The sequence below is a fragment of the Sander lucioperca genome, chromosome 12, assembly GCF_008315115.2.
Source record: "Sander lucioperca isolate FBNREF2018 chromosome 12, SLUC_FBN_1.2, whole genome shotgun sequence".
In the NCBI taxonomy this organism is placed as follows: domain Eukaryota; kingdom Metazoa; phylum Chordata; class Actinopteri; order Perciformes; family Percidae; genus Sander; species Sander lucioperca.
The window spans coordinates 1,964,062-1,988,300 of NC_050184.1; the positions used below are offsets into that span (position 1 = coordinate 1,964,062).

At 38.8% G+C, this 24,239-nt stretch overlaps 1 protein-coding gene across 2 annotated transcripts; it reads left to right on the plus strand.

Annotated features, from left to right (window-relative positions):
- Positions 1-12,468: 12,468 nt before the first annotated feature.
- On the plus strand, positions 12,469-18,051 carry LOC116050889. 2 transcript variants are annotated; one of them, XR_004105194.2, is made up of 5 exons: positions 12,469-12,839; positions 13,185-13,331; positions 15,691-15,792; positions 16,466-16,900; positions 17,084-18,051. XR_004105194.2 is itself a non-coding variant. In XM_031301119.2 (4 exons), the coding sequence occupies exons 1-4, from the start codon at positions 12,495-12,497 to the stop codon at positions 16,772-16,774; spliced, it is 903 nt and encodes a 300-aa protein (XP_031156979.1). In that variant the 5' UTR covers positions 12,469-12,494; the 3' UTR covers positions 16,775-18,051. The 2 variants fall into 2 exon arrangements, 1 of the variants encoding a protein (XP_031156979.1); XM_031301119.2 differs by having other exon boundaries at positions 16,466-18,051.
- The last annotated feature ends 6,188 nt before the right edge of the window (positions 18,052-24,239 follow it).

Sequence of the window (24,239 nt, forward strand, 5' to 3'; positions counted from 1 at the left end):
TCTTTGCGACTCTACCTAACTCCTCTGTTTAGTGGTCAGCCTTATATACCTGTGTATATCTGGGTGTGTCTGTGTCATTTTGTGTTTGAGTTTCATGGCCAGAGATGGCAATCCTGTTTTTGGGCGTGTTGCACTCCGATAGCATTTGTTCTGCCCTGAGGCGCTGATACCATCAGATCAGGGGGGCTTCCAACACTAGACCCACTAATGGACTGCTCACATTGCTTTCAGGTCTTCCACTCACCTATCAGATGCACGCCATATTGCCACAATCATTCTAAAGGGCCTTTTACACACAAACAATAGACCAGTTTTGTCTCAGGAAGCCCTGTTTGAAAGACACAAAGAGGTTTGTCTCCATCTCTGTGTTGCCATTTTAATTTAATGATGTTGAGTGGCGGAGAGATGGGGAATTGTGAGTAGTAGCAAGGGAAAGGAACAGTTTCTTATGTTGACAGGCGACAGTAGATGATTACAAAGTAAGAGGTTGTTGTACAGGGGCGCAGAGAGAAGCCGTATTTTGAGTATCAATACATTTTAAAATATACGTAAATGGATTCACAAAGTCTATCAAAAAGGAACAAGATGATAGTCAAGAGAAAGAATGAGCAAAGATAGATGTAGGTGAAAAGCTAATTTGAAAGCTTTAAAACAGACACAGATTTGCAGCACTTTTTCTTTAGATTTTAAAGGACCAGTGTGTATGATTTATGGGGATCTATTGGCAGGAACGCATAATTATGTTTTCATTCGTGTATAGTCACCTGAAACTAAGAATTGTTGTGTTTTCATTAGCTTAGAATGAGCCCTTCATATCTACATAGGGAGCGGGTCCTCTTTCACAGAGCCCGCCATGTTGCACCGCCATGTGTAATTATTTCTTAGAGTTACTGCATATATGCATTTTGGAGACAAATTAAGGTTCATATTTACAGAAGATTAACTGTAAGAGATTTAGGAATTTAAATATTATTTTACCTGTCCATGCAAAGAAGATTTAAACATTAAAGTAGATGGAGAGTGACCACACTATACAGCAACTGACAGTCATTGATACTGATATTCTGTGGGATTGGATGTCTGATCACCAGTGTTCGGACTATACTGTGGCCTTTGGGAGACTTACAAAGATACATAACAGCTACAAGTGTATGCACTATACAGGATTTACCCTATTATACTTTATCGACAGGAATTGATAGGTCAAACAGCAAACAGCCAGCTACAAATAGTCTATTGAGATTTCCCTTGAACAACAGTTAAAGTTACTCAGGCTACCGAAGAATACCATAATTCCTTCGTTCAATTAGGCTTAAGCGACGTACCCCAAGCTTCCATCCTTAACCGTTTTGCCAGCAGCGTGTTAGCATTTGAACAAAGTGATGTGTGTCCACAGTGTGTGCGGACAGTATTGCCTGACGCTATTGGGACACTTAGGTCTCAGTTTGTGATCTCCCTGCAGGGGAAACGGCCTCTACACTCAAAAATTAAACATTGGGTCAACAACAAAAAAATATGTTAACGTTTTCCACTAGAATTTTTAAGTTAAGACTGCTGGCAGAATTACATTAATTCAAAGCAATGTTTTGAGTATGGTGAATTATGTTTTAGGCCACAATAAAACGCATTTCTAAGTAACATGAACTTAATAATTGTCAACATGAATGCAAGTATTTAAGTTGATCAACATGTTTTAAGTTAGGTGAAGAAGCTTTTTGGCCACAATAAAACACATTTCTAAGTAACATGAACTTAATAATTAAGTTGATCTCTGCAAGAGTTAAGTTGGGCCCTGTCCTATAATAAGGCCATTTTCCTGTGTTTGCCAGGAGGCTAAGTTGCTCAAAACTCCAACCTTGGTTGCGGGCTCCTCCCTGCCCACAAAACAGCCAAGGTTGGAGTTTTGAGCAACTTAGCCTCCTGGGAAACACAGACTATCGTGATGCAATGCCTCATGAAGACAGTTGGGTCTTTGTCTAAGAGAGTTGGAGATTTTTGATGGGACAATAAGGACTTCAGAGGGGACTTCAATTTTTAAAATATAAACAGACACCATTAATGATCAGACTTTTTTTCCAAATGATATTCAGGCTTACCATGTGCTGTGTCTGCTCTTCTGTCATGACCTTGAGAAAAATTCTTTAGCCAAGCTCAGTAGGAATCCCCCAGAAATTAGGTGTAGCTACAGAGCCTTGCTGTCTTTGTGAAGCAAGAAGCAGTTCAAATCAAATGATTACAACACAATCTGAGGAAGATGAGGATGGTGTGTGTGTTTGTGTTTGTTTGAGGGTGCCTGAGGGAAAACAGCAAGAAGATGACAAACACCTTCTGAAAGGTTGCTAGGAGTATTTAGAGGCATGAGGGGGATGTCAAAACCTGGCAACCGGACAGCAGCTAAGGGTGCTCAAAAAGAACAGAAATTCAGACAGTAATATTCATATTAATTAGAACCATTTATTAAAATTAACAGTAGCACTAAATCCTTAAAAGTGCAAACAGCAGCATTTGTAGGCTACATTCTCCTAAGACACAAAACATGTACTCAGAAGCTTTATGAGGAGGAACAGTGTTATAAAATGAAGTAAAACCCTGTGCATGAATCACCATCCTTTGACTTGTACACATGAAAATGATCCAAAACAAAAGACAGGTGGCTGGACATTCAAGGCACTAATTTCAACAACAAATTAGCAAAGCTTCTTTCAATCAACTTTGGCAGTACTCACATCATCATCTCTTCTCTCATCAATATCAGACTGCTCACACTCCTGAAAAATATCCAGCAAAAGAAGGCACTGCATATAAAGTTCAAAATACACTAACACCCTCAGAGAACAGAGGTCATCCTTTTCTATGCTGATAACTTCCACTGATTTGGACTTCACTCAGTAGGTATTCATACTATCACAGAAACAAAAGAACACGTGTGTGTGTGTGTGTGTGTGTGTGTGTGTGTGTGTGTGTGTGTGTGTGTGTGTGTGTGTGTGTGTTCTTGTTTAACTACATTTGTCCAAAAAACGGAAATACAGTATACTTGTGGGGTCCGGACAGCTTTGTGGGTCCAAAATGCTGGACCCCACAACTTTAAAGGTCTGTTTGAGGGTTAAGACTTGGTTTTAGGATTAGGGTTAGAATTAGGTTATGGTTAGGGTGAGGGTAAGGGTTAAGGTTAGGCATTTAGTTGTAATGGTTAAGGTTAGGGTAAGGGGCTAGGGAATGCATTATGTCAATGACTGGTCCCCACAAAGATAGTGAAACACACTATGTGTGTGTGTGTGTGTGTGTGTGTGTGTGTGTGTGTGTGTGTGTGTGTGTGTGTGTGTGTGTGTGTGTGTGCGTGCGTGCGTGCGTGTGTGTGTGTGTGATGTGAGCTTCTCCCTCACGCAAGGTTGATCAAGTCCGCTCTAGAAAATACCATACTTGAGATTCATTACTTCAGAGCTGGCTTTTTGTCCATCGAGCTCAAGGCATAGCTTCTGGAATGCCTCAAAGGTAAATTTCAACTGCTTGGGATAGCTAAGGTTAAGAGCATAGATTACTCCCATCAGCAAAGCACAGGATCTGGTGACATCAATCCCCTGTAGGATCTTGGTTCCCTCGACTACGATGGTTGCACACCCATCACCGATGATGGCAATCTTCATCACTTGCATCACAAGGTCTGCGTCGAGCTCCTCCACATCCTTGCAGAAGAAATTAAAAGGTGTTAGGATGTATAAAATACATGGCTCAAACTCTTCAGGGTGACGTGTATAAGGGAATGCAGGGTGACCATGTACTTCAACGCCTAGCCCACAGCAGGCTGGTGCACGGGATTGAAACGGACATATCTCCACGTGGGAAGGCTACAGAGACATGCAGTTCAAACAAAATTAAAAGCGTACTCAATTACTTACGTACTGTTTGAAAAGGTCCTCCTCCTTCTCTCCAAGATAGACTATGAGGCAACGAATGGCAATTTCTCTCCGCCTTTCAACTTTGTTGTCCTGAAAAAATAGATCAGGTGTTCAATAAAAATCAGATGCAAGTGTAACCCAAATCATGACAATTTGAAAAAAAATTAGTGTTAGTTAGGGACTGAGCCGAAAGGCAAGAGAGCGAGGACTCCAGCCCTTGCCTGAAGGCAAGGGCCCTATTGTTATTGTATCGTTTCTTTTTGTTATTATAAAAATGTTCAGGCTTTTCAAAATATATACATTATTCATGCATACGTTTAGCTACATACTCCATTCAAACGTCAAAATGTAGCCACAGGTCTCCTCTATAGATGTGTGTAATTTGGTCGGGCTATGTTTTATACTTTTTGATCTGCGCACCCACATGTGCACCCTATTCCTCTCCCATTCAATCCTGAATCTGCCTGCAATTGTGCAAATTCTGCAAATATGCAATTGACCTTGTTCATAGCAGCCATTTTGACAATTGACATGAAACAGTGAGGCAGAAGCATATATGTAAAATAAAGGTCTATTCATAATAAAGTTAGTCATTATACCTCAAGAAGCATGTCTTTAATGTGCCTTATCTTCAGGCCTGCAGCTCCTCCTTTTGATTGGGTCAAGGCCATCAATTTCGGGGTGCATTGGTCAAGCTTGGCCAGAAAGGTCGATTCAAGGCTAACTGTTGTTATCCTCTTGAATTCTTCACTTATCTACAGGGCACACCAGTATGAAGGACCAAACATGACATAAGTATAAATAAACAAATAAATAAATAAATGCAGAAATAAGTATTTAAATGTGAAAAAAACAAGTACATTTTGGAAATGAAAAAGGCTATTTCTGTATTTTTACATGTATTTATTTATTTATTTTATTTCAATTTGTGGACATGTATCCACATTCTATCAATCCACAGTACAAAAATAATGGTTTAATAAACATTTTATAATCTCACCTGTGCTTCAGTAAAAAGCGCAGGCCAGCGCTTCATGCAGTCACTGATGGCAGGGACCTCTTTCACTATTTCTAAAATGTTAAACTCTGACAAGTCATGATAGTATATTGAATCAATAGGCATAATTTGTGTGTCATCCAAGCTCAATAAAATTACAAGTAAAAAGTCTAACAGTATCTCAGAACTTGATTTTTTATTTCACAACAATATATATATTTAAGAAATGACTAAAGGTCCCCTGAATTAGTTTTTAGACTGTAACATGTTCTGTTTGAGCTTCAAATTTACTCTGCAAACAAAAGTGTATTGGGAGTTGCACCTGGAATTGCCTCCAGCCTGAAAATAAACAACAACTTTGCTATTAAAATGTGAAAAGGTGAAGTGAAAAACATGCAGCTGTTACTTGCATCTATTCTGAATAAAAACAAAAGATGCAGCCAAGTGTGACTTTGCTCAAGATGCAAAGGCGTTACTGTTAGCTATTCCATCAATCAATAGATAATCTCTTCAAGGGTTAAAGACGACACAAGGGTTAACAAACAGCCATGTATATCGGCTCTTCCAGTCTCTCCACGTCTGCTGGCTGTTCCAATTTAACGGGAGAGATGAGTAAGAGGGGTTAGGATTGTGACCGGCTTCTTACAGAAGACGTACTTATAGACAGCATATTAAATGCCCGACCATGCTGTCCCCCGTGCTGCACTTGGACACTCTGACCACGTCATGGTTCACCTGATCCCCGCCTACAGGCAGAACCTAAAGCTCTGCAAACCTGTAGTGAGGACATCAAGGAAGTGGACCAGTGAGGCTGTGGAGGCTCTCCAGTCGTGTTTGGATTCTACTGACTGGGATGTGTTCAGGACTGCTACCAACAGTCTGGATGAGTACACAGAGGCTGTGACGTCATACATAAGCTTCTGTGAGGACTGCTGTGTTCCATCATGCACCAGGGTTACAACAATGACAAACCCTGGTTCACAGCCAAACTCAGAAGGTTAAGGCTGGCTAAGGAAGACTCGTTCAGGAGTGGGGACAAAGACAGATTTAAAGAGTCGAAGTACAAGTTTAGCAAGGCAGTGAAGGAGGCTAAACGACGGTACTCTGAGAAGCTCTAACGCCAATTCTCAGCTAACGACTCTGCAACTGTCTGGAAAGGACTTAGGCAGATCACCACCTATAAGCCTAAAACCCCCCACTCTTTCAATGACCGACACCTAGCCAACAACCTGAACGAGTTCTACTGTCGATTTGAAAGACAAAAATCAGTCCTGACACCATCGCCTCACGACACCTCCCTACAGCTACAGCCACTGTGCATCTATGTAAGGGAGTGCTGAATACTGGCCAGCAGATGGCGCCCTCGTCCTATTTTGAGTGCGCCTGTTCTCCTCTTGGCTTGCCATAGTAAAGATTAAAAGACAAAGTGGTAGAAATAGGGAGGGAACGGAGTATCAAGGGAATATTAGAAATAGTAGTAAATCAAACTGAGACGAAAAGGTCATTATTTAAATGTTTAATGTTGTTGTGTACTCGATACAGTACACTGTAAAAACTGAGAACGGTGTTAATTAATATTTAGTTATCAAACATTAGTAACATATCCATAATAAAAATGACTATTTGCAGTTTGGAATCACATTGAGCTGAATTCAACAAATTTTATTTATTTATCAATTACATTTTACTCAGTTTTGTTTGAATAAAATCAGCTGTGAATCATTAAGAAGAATTTAATTATATTTTATCGGGAAAGTCAAAGATGCAGAAAATTAATAAATTTTACTCATTGGGAGGTCTTTGGATTTAATCATCTAACACTTCCGCTCCAGCTATTTTCAGCCACATGGACATCGTCATCGGACATTTCAGATACTGCCATTTTCCCAAAGGTAAGACTTGTTTAATTATTGTAAGTTGTAAACATTTTACAACGAGTTGCTGTAACAGTTAGCAGTTGAACATTGTTTTGCATTGCTGCAAGTTACCCAACAGTCCAACTTTACTGGCTGAAAGTGAAAATAAAGATATGTTAGCCTAACTTAACGTTACAGTACTGCCTAATGTTTAGACTAAAAGCGTGGCAATGAATGACTGAAAAAGTAGTCGGTTAAATATCAAAATTTCATGTGATTTTTCCAAGTATAAGGTATAATGGCCTTTAAGATACCAGCTAACATATTCTACTGTTGACAATTTTCCTGGCATCGGCCTGCGCCTCCACCCCTCCCCTGCCGTAACAAGCTAAATGAACTAACGTTAGTCTGTTACTGTGTTTTGTGGACGCTATGGAGGGTGTGCTAATCCCAAGTTCACAGAGGCTCCATGTTAAGTAATGTTAGCCACGCAGTTTCATGTCTCAATTCACGGTAACATACAACGAGGCACAACAGCAGATGGCATAAACCTTTTCAGTTTTTCTCTGTCGGAGTATACCTTCAAACCGGTTTCAGCACGTGCTGACAGATTACACCGGCGAGCTGCGTCTGAGGTCAGTAAATTAGACCATGGTGCAGACTTTGCGCTGCCAGAGAGAGGCTTCGTCCGTCTGTTTGCAACAACAGATTTAGCTATTTAGCTATTATGTTAGCATGTCATGCTCAGTATATCCAAATTCTGTCAACAACATGTCTCCACAAAACAGAATAAATCTAATTTAGGCGATGGACCTTTTATAGAATAATAAGACCAAAATAAATACCAGAAAGACAGACCGTATTCACACGAAAAAAGGATCATAATACCTTTAATAAATGATTTGCCTGATAAATTTTCTTTGTCAGGTTCACTCTTCATTTTTATTTGCATACTACTTGTTTCAGTGTCCCTAAGCCTTAATAATTACTGTTGCAAACCACAGTTTTTTATGATTTGCCATATTTTATGGAAGTAAATGTCCTGTAAGTGTGTCTGACTAGTTTGACCTTGTGTCAGAGTCTACTGGGTTATTTTAATGCAGTTCTGTACTTACTGTACCTATAGTTAATTATATAGGTAGGTGTTATCGTGGTGTGGTGGTCTGTCACAGACTAACTACTCTTTACCTGAGAAAGATCACCTGTGGTTGAAACAATTGTGGTACTATGAATGCACATAAAGTACAAGACAGATGTGTGCCACCTTTTATAGTATGCCAGTTTCAGCTCCTTGTGGTTACACATTTTCACTTTGTTGCTTGTGTGTTTTGTATGTTCCTGACAGAAATGTGCATGATAATGATAAAAAAAAAAAACTTTTACCTCAGTGACTATGATTTTCGTCATCTGTGAACAAACAATACTCCTTATATGTTACCTCTTATGTATGTGTAAAATACAAACTTTTCCAATTGAATTTAAGCTCATTTGAATTTCTTTCCAGGTGCATGAAGAGTCTTTGACTGAAATTTGTCAACAGGTATGTATTTGACTTGTATGCAAAACACAAAATGCTGTGTTACCACATTTCACATAGAGTACATGTTATGTAAAGGTTTATACACTGTTTGTTTTGCAATACAATATTTGATTATTACTATGTCTTGTATCAACATTTGCTGGTTAAAAAGTTTTGATTTTCAATTATCAAAACCTGTGAACCTTGAAATTTAAACAGCAGAAAATATAGAAATACTGATAACATATTTCTCATAGACATACAATTAAGTGATGATAACACATTGTTTGCACATACTTTTTCACACCCTAGTTACCATTTACGGGAATTGTATTACGTTGACACTAATTAAGCAAATTTTCTTTCAAATAGTTTATTGCAAAAATTAGATGTCAGACAAAAACTAAATTTGAACGTAATATGTACGCAACATCAACAAACACTAAAAAAACAATACTGAAATCAAAGGTGCCCAATCTCTTTCATGTCATGATACATTATTTCATTATTAGACCTATTATCGATGTAGGCTACTAGTTATACAGTAAGTTAATAAGACCTTTTTATTTTTTACTACCTTAGGTTTTGTTCGATGGGATGGCAGTGTAAGATCTGCAAGTCTTTGTCTGCCACAAAGGGGGATCTACTAAAGCATTACAGACTACAACACGCAACATCTGGTCGTGGGCAATCCCAGCCATGTCTATATGACAGTTGCCCTTGCACATTTAAAACTCAGAGTGCCCTTCGCACACATTTGTCCAGGTACCATGCAGCTGAACAAAGTCTACAGCCAGGAATAATCTCAGCTTTTAAGTGTATAGTTTGCAACGCTTATTTTTCTACAGAGAAGGACTACTTTCAGCATATTGGAAATCATTTGAAGTGCCACGAAACAGTCTTTTGTGTATTTGAAGGATGCGACTTTAGGACAAATATATACAACACATATCTGAAACACAAAAGCAGAAGACACAAATCTTATTCTTTGAGTGATTTTAAGCAAGACGTGTATGGGAGTCACCATAACCAGACTTTTGACCATTCTGATGTACCAGAGGCCAGTGACCATGAGGGCACTAGTTTAAATTGTGATCAGGAAAGTGCATCTTGCTTAGTTCTTCAAAGAATTGCCTTACTTCTGCTGAAGCTAGAAAGCATATATAATGCCTCAGGGAAGTGCATTGATGCATTGGTTGAAGACCTTCAGTTCATCTCATCTTCAGCATCTGTTGCAGCTGTTAGAAACATACTTGATTCAACATTGAAGTTTAATAACTGCATTGTTGACCAGGCCATCCTAACTGACTTGGCAGAACAATTGTGTAACTTCCATCCCATTAGTACAGCACTTGCAGCAGGTGGTCCGCTTGGTTCGGCTTTTAAGAGAAGGAAGTATTTTAAGTTACATTTTCAGTGTGTCGATCCTGTTGAATATATTCTTGATTCACAAAAGAACAAGACATTTCAATATGTGCCTATTCTAGAGACTCTGCAGGAAGTCTTGAAGAATAAAGACATTGCTGAGGGAATCTTATCCAAACATTCAAACAGCACTGGATATATTAAATCATTTTGTGATGGCAAATGTTTCAAGAAAAATGACTTCTATGCTGGAGAAGAAACAAGACTCTCTATAATCCTTTATGTTGACGACTTTGAGGTGTGTAACCCGCTTGGAACTTCGAGAAAAAAAACACAAAATAACAGCCGTTTATTGGGTTTTGGCAAATGGGTTGTCCAAGTTGCAATCTGCATTATCGTCAATTCAGCTAGCTTTACTTTGCAAAGCTGTTGATGTCAAGCAGTTTGATTACAAAGCAGTTTTGGAACCACTCTTGAAAGATCTTGCCACTCTAGAACAGAAAGGGATTTTCATTTCTAGTGTTGGACAGAATCTTAAAGGCACTGTACACTGTGTTGTAGCTGATAATCTCGGTGCACATTCAATCAGTGGACTAGTTGAAAGTTTCACAGGGCCATACATCTGTAGATTTTGTCTTGGACATTCTTCAGAGTTCCAGACACACGAAGTGCGGACTGGGGTGTTTCCACCTCGGACAAAGAAGGACCATAGTTTGCATGTGCAAACTGTGAGAGAAAATCCAAATTTAACACATTGCTTTGGCGTAAAGCGGTCGTGTCCATTGACTGATAAATTGAATAATTTTCACTTTGTCTCTGGGTACCCACCAGATGTGCTACATGACCTTTTTGAAGGCATAGTCCCAAGAGAATTAGCATTGTGTTTCCAGATTTTTACCAAGAAGAAGTACTTTAATTTGACTGTACTCAACGAGTTAATCACACTTTTTCCCTATAAGGGCTCGGACAAAGCCAACAGCCCTCAAGAAATCCCTCAAAACTACATTCATCGCAAAACTATAGGTGGAAATGCCCATGAAAATTGGGCCCTTATACAGTTGTTGCCACTCATTATTGGATCGCGGATACCTGAGGGTGATCCTGCCTGGCAGGTTCTTCTGACTTTAAAAGACATCGTTGAATTGGTGGTTGCCCCTGTTCACACAGCTGAAACTATTGCATACCTTGACTTTAAAATATCTGAACATCGTGACAGATTCTTAGCAGTTTTTCCTGAAGAGACACTGACACCCAAACACCATTTTTTGGAACACTATCCTGGATTAATTGAAGAATATGGGCCTCTGGTTGGTGTATGGACAATGCGCTTTGAAGCAAAACACAGCTTTTTTAAGCAGGTTGTGAGGCACACTAAAAACTTTAAAAATGTATTGTTGACCCTTTCTACAAGACATCAAATGATGATGGCATACCACTTGTATACAGACATTGGAAAACAGGCATTGTGTGTAACAAAAATATCTGTCGTGCCTTTAGATGTGCTGCATTCAGACATACAGGAAGCTTTAAGAAAAACATCACCGCGTCTGTGTACTGTGCAGTTAGCTAACACTGTCAGCTACTATGGAACAAGGTACACTGTTGGGATGATCCTGTCCTATGGCTCTACTGGTGGACTACCTGACTTTGCTGAGATTGTTCAGATAGCCATTTTGGACAACTGTATATATTTTATTGTAAAGTTACTTGCTGCCTGGTATGAAGAGCATATAAGATCTTTTTACCTGGAGGTCACTGGGAAAATGGCTCTTTTGGATCAGCAGAAACTTGGTGACATCTACCCCTTGGCCGCGTACAGTGTGGGAGGAAAACGCTTGGTTACACTCAAACGTCACATCTGTTGTGCATTTTAGGTAATTGGAATTAATTATGTTATTCTTTACATCTTACAATATCTATACTGTAACACATTTGTCTGGAAGTGCACCATACTAACTAAATTAGTCCATCAGTAAGAGTTTCAGTTGCTGGCTTTGGTGGTGGATTTCATTTTATTGGCATCCTACTGATATAACCTTTATTTGAAGAGCGTTGTCTATCTATTTATTCTGGTGGCACACACCAGGCTCTTAATTACATTATTCATTGTTAAGTCTAGTGTCATGTTTAACTTTCTGCTTGCTATTGAACTTTTGTCCTTTCACATTCTTGTCAATCTGGCAGAGATGGAGGCCAAGCTCAGAGTAATACTTAATGACCGAGTTGAGAAGTTGGTCCTTCCATCAGGAATCCCACCCACAGTGGAGGAGCTGCAAACTGTTGTGAAGGAGACCTTTGAAATTTCTGATGAGTTCAGTCTTCAGTATTTGGACTCAGAATTTGAAGATTACTTTACTCTTCATACAAGTGACCAAATTAAACACAAAGACACCATAAAGATAGTTCACACTGCCTCAATTATCCTTAACATGCTTCCACTTGATGAAAGTTTGGGCAGTTCCTTTGATCAACAGTCAACAGACTGTGACTCTGCATCTTATGCAGACTCATCTGCTGGAACGTCTTCTTCACAGGACACCATTATCCTGTCTAGGCGAAATACTACAGAACGATGTCAAGGGTGGCCAAAGCAGTTCCCCATTCCAGGGTTTGCATATGAAACTGAGATTTACCTTGAAAGAGCCACTGAAGACTACAAGAAGAATGGAACACTTGTGACTACCTCAAAGATCAAGACAGACATACTTGAGAAGCTGGCTGAAACTATATATACATATACAGCCTATCCATCAAGTGCACAGATAAGTGATGTTGCTGAGGCACTTGTCAGTAAGTATCCTTGTCTTAAGGAACCCGGCTCCTCAGGTTACTATGGATGGCAACAAAGCATCAAATACAAGATGGCAAATTATCGCACCAAACTCCGAGGCTATGGTGTTCCTGAGGTGATGTGTAATGCACTGAAACACAAGAGCCCAGCAAACCAGAAGTCTGCAAAGAGTGTAAAAAAACCTCGAAAGGCAGAGGTAAACTACCTCCCCCCTTACCCAGCAGGAGAGGATGAAGAAAGTCAAGAACAAGAGAGGATTCAGTTGCTTACTGAAGTAAGAAAAAGGGACAACAACAAATTGATCAAAGAAAAAATGGCCAAAACATTTGCACACAGAAGAAACGAAATCATCAACCTATCACCCAGCATAGAAGACATCAAAACCAGATGGCCTGCTCTATTTGAGCCCTCTCAAGTGAGTTACAAGCACATGCTAATTTGAAATATTTCTAGTCCACTATGAAGGACTGCACTAGTGGTTTTGCATATTTAGCTCATAAATAGAAAATGTGTTATGTTACTGTCAACTATTTTCTAAATCATATTTTCATTTTAAATAATCTTTGTGAGTGCATGTAAGAAACTACCAACACTGAAGATTGTAGTATGCTAGCCAAAATATATTAACATGCTGCACAGTCAGATGATTTAACCCAGAATGTACATGAAGGTCATAATATCATGAGAATAATATTGCTTCTTGCTAGAGTTGCAAGAACAATATGTAAAATATGTAATGTATGTATTATTTACCTTTCAGATCCAGGATGAGTTTCACAGAATCACAATGGTGCATCTTGAATCAAAGTTCATGTCTAAGCTGGATGAATACACTCCGAAGCTTCTGAACATCTTCCACTCCAAAGGTGGAACCATGGGGTTGAGGTTGCAGGCCATCCTACTCAAGGTAACCTTAAATGGCTATTATGTTTGTATATTATTTTGTAATCAAACTGGAATATAATGCTTATTACTTAAATCTACAGGAGGTAATGTTAGCCTGTGATTCTCTCTGATAAAGAGAATTTCCCGGTAAATAATAGCTAACATTTTTTTAAATAATTTGTATACACTCAGTGGTCACTTTATTAGATACATAATTATTCAAGTTTATATTGTTCAGTTTTTTTGACATTGTCAGAAAGGTGTACATTCAATTATATGTTTATTATTGAGGTCATAGTTAAAAGCGGTGCTATACTAGACGGCATTGTACTGAAGTGTGTTTGTAATTCTTTGTACTGCATATTTACATACATGTGGGGTTGGCATATTAGTAACACCTCCCAATAGTCCAGTAGAAAATCTTCCAATAGTAATAAGCTCAATGCTAAAACATATACATTATTAACATTTCTCTGACGTGTGAACAAAAACGGAACATTATATCCATCATAAAAGGAGACTTTATGGCAGAACAATTGTATTGAACTGCATTAAATTGTACAGGTGCACAAATTTAAAGTGACCACTGAATATACACTGTCACTCACAACCAATGGCACATGTTTGAGACTTGCAAAGTAGTGCTTTGACATGACTGATTCTGTTCCACATTGTTGATTGGACACCAAAACCCTCAACCTGCAATGGTTATGTGATTAACAGCCATTTGAAGCATATATGTTTAGGTATATCTTTTTGAAACACTAAACAATTTATTGAAAATGTCTGCTGCGGTCATCTACAAATAATGTTCAACATTTATGGTTTACATAACCATATAGCAACTCGTTTAGCGCCAGTTATCACTCAGCTCTGTGTACTTACTGCTTAAAGGAATACATTGAGGAACGGCTAGTCTGGCTCTGTCCCAAGGTTACTAAATTTGCCTACCAGCACATCTAAAGCTCACCGATGTTATGTCTTGTTTGTTTAATCCATACAAAACACAAGGTGTAAAAATGTTTTGGTTTTATGGGAGTATATATGCACTGTTAGTTTGCTGGGACCAAAACCTTTGTTTCACTGGACTGGTCCCTAAGACATTTTGTTTAGCAGTAATGTAAGCCACCTGGTGTTAAAAGCTGCAGCTTTAACAGGGCTCGAGACTAACGGCGTCCTGTTGTCCTGGGGACGATAGAAAATGTGTTTGGGACGAAGAGAAATATTCTGTAGAACGCCTCTAGGGCGAAAGGGATTGTGTGTGTGCTTATTTATTACTATCACTTAGCGAATGACAAACTGAACCGACCGAGCGCTGACTACAACGGAGGCCGTCTTCTCACGCTGTTACTACAGTCAGGCCGGACTCACACAGGAGGCTGGCTGCTCACCTGTTCCCGCGGTACAGGTCCATTGATTCTCTCATTCACAAACGGCTTGCTGACCTCGCAATCACGCTGTGTAGGCTAGCGTTAAGTGACACACATCAATCTTCTCACGCAGTGAAAAACAAATCTATATTCTGATAACGATGAGTAGCAGCAAGAATCATCTCCACCCAGCTAATGCAACTCGGCATACGGCGTGATGGTAAAGTAACCCGCACGCGCTGAGACGCAGCCAGCAGACTCACTGGTTTTGCATTATAAATATCTAAAACCTGAAGCACAATCTGGCTCTGTTTGGGACTGTGAGCTGCACTTTATGGGAGCTGCAGAAGTTAACGTGAGGATTTGTGCCAAGATTTCTGTCTGATCACAAGTGTTGGTTTCGGTTTGTACCTTCGATGAAGTGCACTTGTCTCATTCAGTACAGTACAGAAGGGGAGCACAGCTGAGTATAGGTCAGGTAGACTTATATTATAAAATATTATGAATTCTCATTAAATAATGATGTTAGTCTCATAATATTATGATTTTCCTCTGGACTTGTCAGAGAACACAGATATGTGGGAGAGATTCTGAATGTGCAGAAAGTTTTGAACCTGAGCAGAAAACCTGCTGAAACAAAGTCCAGGAGTTTATAACTGAATTGAAAATAAATAATTTATCATCAAGAAAAAAGGTGCCCCAACAGATAACTTTTCAGTTTTGTTTATAAATCTTTTTGTTTGAATCAAGCAAAATAAATATTATTTATTTTATCAATATATAATAATTTATTATGTCACTAACAGCTATAGAGGATAATAAACAAATAACATTTAGATTTTTGGACGCTTTAGTTCACTCTTGAAACGCTTCAGGACGGTTAAAATTGTTTTTCAGGACGGTTCAGGGACGGAGGTGAAAAAAGTTAGTCTGGAGCCCTGTTTAAGAAGTTTTGTCATTAAATGATTTTTACACCATGAACTTGAATTATGTTTATGTTTGTAATTTCAGGCTCCAAGCAACCATAGCATCAGCATGACCAGAGATGTTGTCATTCGGTGTTTGATGGTGTACCTTGGGGAATCCACAGATCATCTCTTAAAGGAGTATGATGTAAGTTCAAGAACATGTTAAAATATAAAGAAGGTAATCTGTCTCATCTCTAGGGCTGGGTATCGAAAGCCAAATTGCTCCGATACTGACAAGTATTGAAAAGTGCATGGTCAATCGGTACCAAATTTGATACATAAGGAGTAAATCTCATCAGTGTCAGTGAGCCAATATGCATGCAGCATGCTTGTACCTATATTTAATAATGCAGCTGATTGGCTAGCTAAGGTTAATTTAACATCATAGATATGCACCAAGAAAAAGACTACAGTATAATACTCCCAGAAACGAGGCTCACTAGGTGACCAGCCTGTGTTAGTGAATGTAGAATAACAGGTGTGCAACGGATCACAAAGTGCGCAGACAAGTGCCATGAAGAAATTCATTTCTGTAGCGATGAATTGATTTAATTTCCAAAATCTTACAAATATTTACAACTGTGACTAAATTCAGACCATCATCTCTGGTGTCATTGAATTGTTTTCATGTGGTGGTGAGCTGATTAGATCCTTTTTAACTTACCTGGCATGAAAATATGCTTATGGAAGTACATTATCTCAGATTTTATTACGTAACGGAAGTGCATCATGTGCAGCAGCCAATTTGGGAGTTGTTCAATTGGAACCTTCTCCTTTGGTGGTACAGTCTGAAATACCCAATGTTGTTGCTATTTCAGGATGCTGATGAAGACAGTGTGTCGCAGGACCTTGCTGTACAAAGAACTAAAATCTACAACATCAAGACTACTACGCCAGAGGGTCCTGATGACATCGGCATCGTAGTAGAGGGCGTGAAAGTTCTGACTGCTCTGGGTAACTTTCCAAGGGCTTGCTCCATGGTCGTTGGCTTGGCATATGCAGTGAATCTTGCCTATCCCAAGGAGCTCAGGTACACGCTTGAAGTCTTCCAGAAACTCCTCCTTGAGCTGGATTGTTCAAAGCTGTCCCCAAAAGTGAACAGCCTCAAGAATAAGCTACTAGCTTAAGAAAAGGGACGCTCGCAGAATGACAGGGAACAATTAACTCACTGTCAAAACTGTCACATGGTTACCCACTCACTGTGAAGGAACTGCAAACTGTTACTGAAGGAGACCTTTTGGAATTTCTGATGAGTTCAGTCTTTAGTATTTGGACTTGGAATTTGAAGATTACTTTACTCTTCATAAAAGTGACCAAAATAAACATAAAGACACCATAAAGATTGTTCACGCTGCCCTGATTGTTCTTAACTTGCTTCCACTTGATGAAAGTTTGGGCATTTTCTTTTTCAACTGTTAAGTAACTAAAAAATATAGATTTTCAGTGCAACATGTGGTTGTTTAGAAATATCAAGCCAACCATACTCATTTTACGGGAGTGGCATTGTGTTTTTGAATTTGTATTGCCACAGGCAGCTGTTATTGTACCTTGTGATTCCTCTGTGTACACCAGGGATGCAAATTTGACATGTTTCAATTGATTGTTTAAGTGAGTCCTATTTTAGCAAAAAGTAAAGAAGTAAGGCTAATGGAATAACTTGACCTTATCCCAGACTCCATGTGATATTAATCAATTACTTGTAGCCGTTTGAAAAACATAATGGCCCTGACGATTTCAATTGGCACATAAATGAAAATATAAGAAAAATTTGCAGACTGAAAACATTGTCTTAATTTAAATACACTAACAGGACTAAACCTTAAATCACATCAAAAATCAATGTGGATAATTTAAGCCAATGATGTAGCAGAAATTAAACACCATTAAATGATTAAACATGTATTAAAAAGAATCCCAAATGCCATTATATTGTGTCCCTATTGTACACATACATAATTTCTGCCTTTGTGTTCTCATAGCCTCTCTCTGTGTTTTATTGTTGTATTTTGACATTTTGCACTAAACAACTTGAAAAATGTTAGATAAACATGTTTAGAAAAAAATGGACAAATAAATGTTTACCTGCTGTTCTTATTATGCATGATGATTTATTAACCCAATTTAAGTTACCTGTGGCACCAAGAAGGCATGATATTAAGTGTATTATACATAAAAAAAGGATGGCAACAAAGTGACATGCAATATAATTGAATAGATTTAAAGTAATGTGATACCAATTAAAACTTCAATGTAAACAATTCATTTAGGTACGGATAAATAAGAAACACAGTGTAAATGTGTTGAATTAGGCAACAATGTGCTAAACTATTAGTTAATATAATTTATTTTATGTTAGTGAATACAACTTATTTTTATCCAGATATTTAGTAAATCTAAATTAATTTCTCCCAGATATTTAATAAATCTAAATTAATTTCTCCCAGATATTTATTAAATCTAAATTAATTTCTCCCAGATATTTAAAAAATCTAAATTAATTTCTCCTAGATATTTAGTAAATCTAAATTAATTTCTCCCAGATATTTAGTAAATCTAAATTACTTTTGCTCAGATACTTATTAAACATAAATCAGTTTTCTTTGTGAAACTGATTTGGATTTACTCAAAAATGTTTGGCTATATAACTTATAATTTTGTATGCTATTACTAAATCCAACACATTTTAAGTGTTGCTTTTATGAAAATGTACTCATTTGTTTTGTTTATATTTAGTTTATTTTTTCAATACTTGTTAATCAAAGTTGAAGAACTTAAAATCTATTCAATTATATTACGTGTCACTTTGTTGCCATGCATTTTTTAAGTAACCATTGGTCACATTTTTTACGGTGTAGTTGGCGGCATACAGCCGTATAGTGCGGAGCCTTTTTGATCCCTTGCAGCCACCGTAGCTTAGATTCTGTTTGGTTTTCTGAAAGGTAAGCTGAGCTCCATTGGGGAAGATTGTTAAAACCTGTGGAAAAATCATTGGTAAGCAACAGGTAGACCTGTACCAACTATATCTGACCAGATTGGTACAGAAGGCAGACAAGGTTTGCATGGATACAACCAGAAAGCCGCTCCCTTCTGGTCGTAGATATAGATACCCTAACGTCAGAACCAACCGAGCAAAAAACTCATTCATTCCCATGGCAACAACCCAACTAAAGAAAGATGTAGGGAGGGGTATGACTCGAGGAGGAATATATTTATTTATGACATTAGGCCTTTTAGGGAAGTGCAACATACTCCTTTGTATTGTATTCTATTTATTGATGTGTGTATGTTATGTGTTAGATAAATAGTGCTGTAGAAGTCTGGTTCAATGTTTATGTTGTGGATTATGTGTCAATATGCTTGTACTGTACAACAAATTGCCTCTCGGGGACATTAAAGTTTTCTAAGTCTAAGATCACTGTAGCTGCATCTCATGTTGCTTAAATTGCCTCCTCGGGTCCTCCACTTGCCTCCCTCACGGGAGGAGAGAGGATCCGAGAAAATGTGTTTTAGAAGGACGAGACGTCCTTTCCTCTGAAGCGTCACATGAATACATCAGCTGTTTGGGCGGAGTTAGCAACTCCTTCAGCTGCACGGCTTCCAGGAAGGCTGCTCTCTGTATCCTCGACTATAGCTCCTCGATGATCTCTCCTACAACTTCCGGTTCGGCAGAGGACCGAGGAGTCGGGGGGCCTATCAGATAAGGGTTATGGGATGTACCCACTAACACTATGGGCCCTATTTTAACAATCTAAGCGCATGGCGCAGGTGCGTTTAGGGCGTGTCCAAATCCACTTTTGCTAGTTTAATGGCGGAAAAAATGGTCCATGCTCCGGGCGCATGGTTCAAAAGAGTTGTACTTAGTGTCTTCATTAATTCATAGATGTGTTTTGGACGTAACATGCAATAAACCAATCAGTGTTATCTCCCATTCCCTTTAAAAGCCAGGTGCGTTTGGACCTTGGCGCATTGCTATTATGATGGTGGATTTGCACTAGGGCTGGGCAATATTTCAATATTATATCGATATCGTGATATGAGACTAGATATTATCTTAGATTTTGAAGAATTGTAATATCATTACATGGTAAGTTTAGTCTTGGTTTCAAAGGCTGCATTACAGTAAAGTGATGTCATTTTCTGAACTTAAGTGATGTCATTTTCTGAACTTACCAGACTGTTCTAGCTGTACCACTAGCTGTACCACTTAGTCATTATATCCACATTATGATGGTTATTTATCTAAAATGTAAATGTGGAAGATATTTTGTGAAAGCACCAATTGTCAACCTTACAATATCGTTGCAATATCGACATCGAGGTATTTGGTCAAAAATATCGTAATATTTGATTTTCTCCATATCGCCCAGCCCTAATTTGCACTGTAATATTTTTATTTTTAAGCTTTTGCATTTGTGTGTGCTGCTGTGCGTCCCTGTGTGTGTAACAAGCATAGTGTGCGCGTGCTGTGCACGAGCCTAGGCACATTTTACTAATGCGCTGTTAAAATAACAATGAAATGCTGTGTTATTGACTTTAGACCAGGTTTTTGTTGGTCAATGGCGCCATCACTTCCCGCTGCTTCAAATGGACCCAGGAGTCGAGGTGATATCAGATAAGGGTTATGAGATGTTCCCACTAACACTAAAACAATTTAAATGATAAATATGTTTATATTAATATTAATATGTAATGATTCTGTGTGTAAAGGACTGAGCCATTGATGTAGATGTTTGCGTCTGAAATCTCAGCCTCTGCTCTACAGACTCAACATGGAAACTATCGTTCAACAGACTTTTCTAGAAATTAACAGCAGTGTGGATCTTTTCAGACGCACTGAACTGTAATTTCAACCTAACTTCCCTGAGAGCCTCCTTGCCCATTGGAGACGTTCATTGTTTCCAGTTTTTCCGAAATTTTCTGACGCTTTTGCTAGAGTTTTTGCCGTTTTTTTCAAGGCTTTTCTGTGCCTTCTTTCTGCCAGATAATACTTAACCCTCCTGTTGTCCTCGGGTCAAATTTGACCCATTTTCAAAAAGTTTCTATACCAAATTTTCAAAAGAAATAACGTGGATGGCTCCCTACAATGCTCTTCGCAAGTTTTATTGAATTTTATAGCATTTGAAGAAAAAAAAGGATAAAATGTAAAAAGGTGCATAAAAAAATGAAAAACTTTAAGAAAAGTGACAAAAACATCGGTGAAAAAGCAACAAACGTGTCGAAAAAGACGTCCAAAACATTGAAAAAACGTTAAATTTTGACCCAGAAAAACAAAAAGTTGCATGGCCGACGGGAAGACAACACAAGGGTTAAATGACCGAAAGAGGTGAATAATTAGACCATGTTTACGTCACAGAGCTCCTCCGTTTCTGTCTGTCTGTTACGTAAACTATTCCAAATTGAAACGGACTTATACTTTGAGTCTCTTCAATTGGTAACAAATAAGAAAGTCATTTTTATAAATGATATCTACTCAAAATGATTTAATTAAGAACTCCTGCTGTCATTGTCATTAATGAAGTTTGCAAGTTTGTCACCTCTTTACTTTTATTTGTTTCTGTTTAAATTATTACTTTCATATTATATTTTTTGCTCTTATTTATGTATAGTTTTATGTTTATGGACTGTGATGACTGAATATTTGTATTTTGATTTCTCAATTATGAACGCTGTTGTTACTACTGCACTGCATTGTGGGATATGTATGCCTGGGTATAATATGCAACTCACGTCCTATTGCATTCATACTAAAGGTCTCAGACAGACTAAACAACCTCACAGACTGCTCTAGCTCCTAAATCAATAACATGTTAGTGTGGGACTACTACTAAATAAACTACTACTAAATCAATAACATCTTATGGCGTTTTTCCATTACATGGTACCTGCTCGACTCGCCTCGACTCGACACACTGTGCGTCCGTTTTCCATTGCATATTTTAGTACCGCCTCAGCGTGGCTGGTCGTCTTGCCGGCTCAACGCACACACCAGCGCACAAGTATAACATCAAGCCACTTGAGCTTGTTTTACAGTTCTGTGGAGGCTCCACGCAGAGCTTCACCGTAGCCTATGTAATATGTGGCCTGATGTATACATTTGTCAGCTGGTGTGTGCGTCGAGCCAGCATGTGTGTGTGTACGTAGGATGCGGCGAAAGCTCTGCCTGGAGCCTCCTCCGCAGAACTGTAAACAAGCGGCGCCGTTGTAAACTGCCGTGACCTAACGCGACACGAACGTTGAAGGTGTGTGTTGTTGCCAGAAGACACATTTTGTTTCTAAAGAAGCTGGAGGCAGCAAAAAAAAAAACAGCTGGCTAAACTGTTTAAAAATAGCAGGTTTGTTCAGGACACCCCCGTCTGTCGCTTTCACGTCACCTTATCGGCTCGCCTCAGCTCGCTTGGAACCTCGACTGAGGAGGTACTAAAAAAGTACCTGTTAGCAGGTACCAGGTACTTTTTTTCGTAATGGAAAACCAAAAAAGGCGAGTCGAGGCGAGTCGAGCAGGTACCATGTAATGGAAAAGCGCCAATAGTGGATTTTGGACGCAACCAGAGTGTGACCTTCTTATATTCTGTCGGCCGGAAGTTGTCGGTACGACCCGTAATACCGTCCATCCCCAGAGCTAACGTTAACTGTTTGTGTGTCATATCGTGATGAGGACGGCAGAGTAAAACGCGCCAGTGTTTAGTTTCTTAAGAAGAAACAAACGTCATAGACTGCTGGATGTGGTTTTAAAAGCTGAAACAAAGCTACACAGAGCAGGTTTGTTTTCTTTTTTAATGTCGTACTTTTTTAAGGTTAGCCGCAGCTAGCTCCTGCTAACGTGTTGTTGTATTTCCTGAAACAGGTCGCAGAGCCGTGAGGAACTTTAACATGACGTCAGAGAGGAAGCTGTCAGCGGACCAGGGGACAGGTGGGACACGTTTACATCTGAAATATATAGATATACAGAAGTTATGTGTATACATGTATACAGAAGCTGCTTACATCTTAAATATATAGAAGCTATGTGTGTATACATGGATATAGAAGCTGTTTACATGTTAAATATATACAGTATAAATATATAGAAGCTATAGGTGTATAGGGTACTGTTTCCATGGCTGGCACAATGTTCTCTCTTTCTCTTTCTCTCCCCTCTTTCTCTCCTTCTATCCTTCTCTCTTTCTCTCTTTCTCTGTTCTGCAACAAAACTGAAAATCTTTGAGCAACAAAACTAAACGGAAGAAGAAAAAAGATTTTAATAACAACAATAATGTGTCAAAACCTTGAAAGAGGTGCCAAAATATAAGGGAAAAAAAAGCGACAAAAGTTGAAAACAACAACAAATGTTGAAAAAGACACAAACGTCAAAATAAGCGACAAAAACGTAGAAAAAAATGTCTGAAAAAAAAGAAGGTGACAATGGCTGGTAAGGGTTAAGGTTAGGCATTTAGTTGTGATGGTTAAGGTTAGGGTAAGGGGCTAGGGAATGCATTATGTCAATGACCTGTCCCCACAAAGATAGTGAAACGCACTTTTGTGTGTGTGTGTGTGTGTGTGTGGCTGTGTGTGTGTGTGTGTGTGTGTGTGTGTGTGTGTGTGTGTGTGTGTGTGTGTGGCTGTGTATTTTGCAGCTCAGGTTTAGAAGTATTTTGTCAAAGTAACCTAGAATTTATCCTCTGATATTCCCGTGTAAAACAGGATGTTTTTTTTTTTAAGTTTCCCATCAGTGGAGGACGTGTTGGAGCGTGTGAACACAGCGTCCCTCTTTCATTCTGCAGTAAAAACCCTGATGGAGATGCACGTTCTGAATGTGTGTATTACCAGTGGTGGAGGAAGTACTGAATCTCAGTACTTAAGTAAAAGTTTAGACATATTTACTTTAGTAAAGGTAGAAGTACCACAATGACAACGACAACCCTACTTAAATAAAAGTAAAAAGTACCTGATTTGAAATGTACTTTAAGTACTAAAAGTAAAAGTACTTGCATAACGATTTATTCTCTTAATCTTATTTGCATATTACCATTTTAAATGGTAATATGTAAGAAAAAAAAGTTGGTTAGTTTGTTAGTTTGCACCTTGGTCAGTGAGGGCACTGTGTCTAGCAACCCATTATTTACAAAGGGGTGGTTAAGTTATTTTGATGCTGAGGTTCGACAGTATCCATACTGTCCACTACCACAAACAAGGCCTGGCTTTTAAAAGAAGTTCCTATCCTAACCAGCTTAAAACGGAAATATGTTGTTAGAATCGGAATGCGGTTGGTTTTATTCATGGATGTATTTTAAGACGGTTTCATTTAATTTAATCATGGGAGCGTAAGCAAATAAAGTGTGTAAAGCAGCGGGAATGGTGAGGTGGATGTGAAGAGGTCCAGCCAAATAAATAAGATATGAGCGCGTCTTATGCAGCCTGACGGAGAAGTAAACAACGCTGTAGAGAGAAATTTACATTTTCACTTTTACCGGAGGCTGTATTACCGAGGGTCAGCGGCGCTGCACCCGGGCTCTGGAGCACCGGAGCCGGCTTGGAAGCCGATGAAGGATCGGCGGTGCCGCCTCCGCCCCGTCTTCTGGGCGTGTTCAGGCCATAGAGCTCAACAGTGTGGTT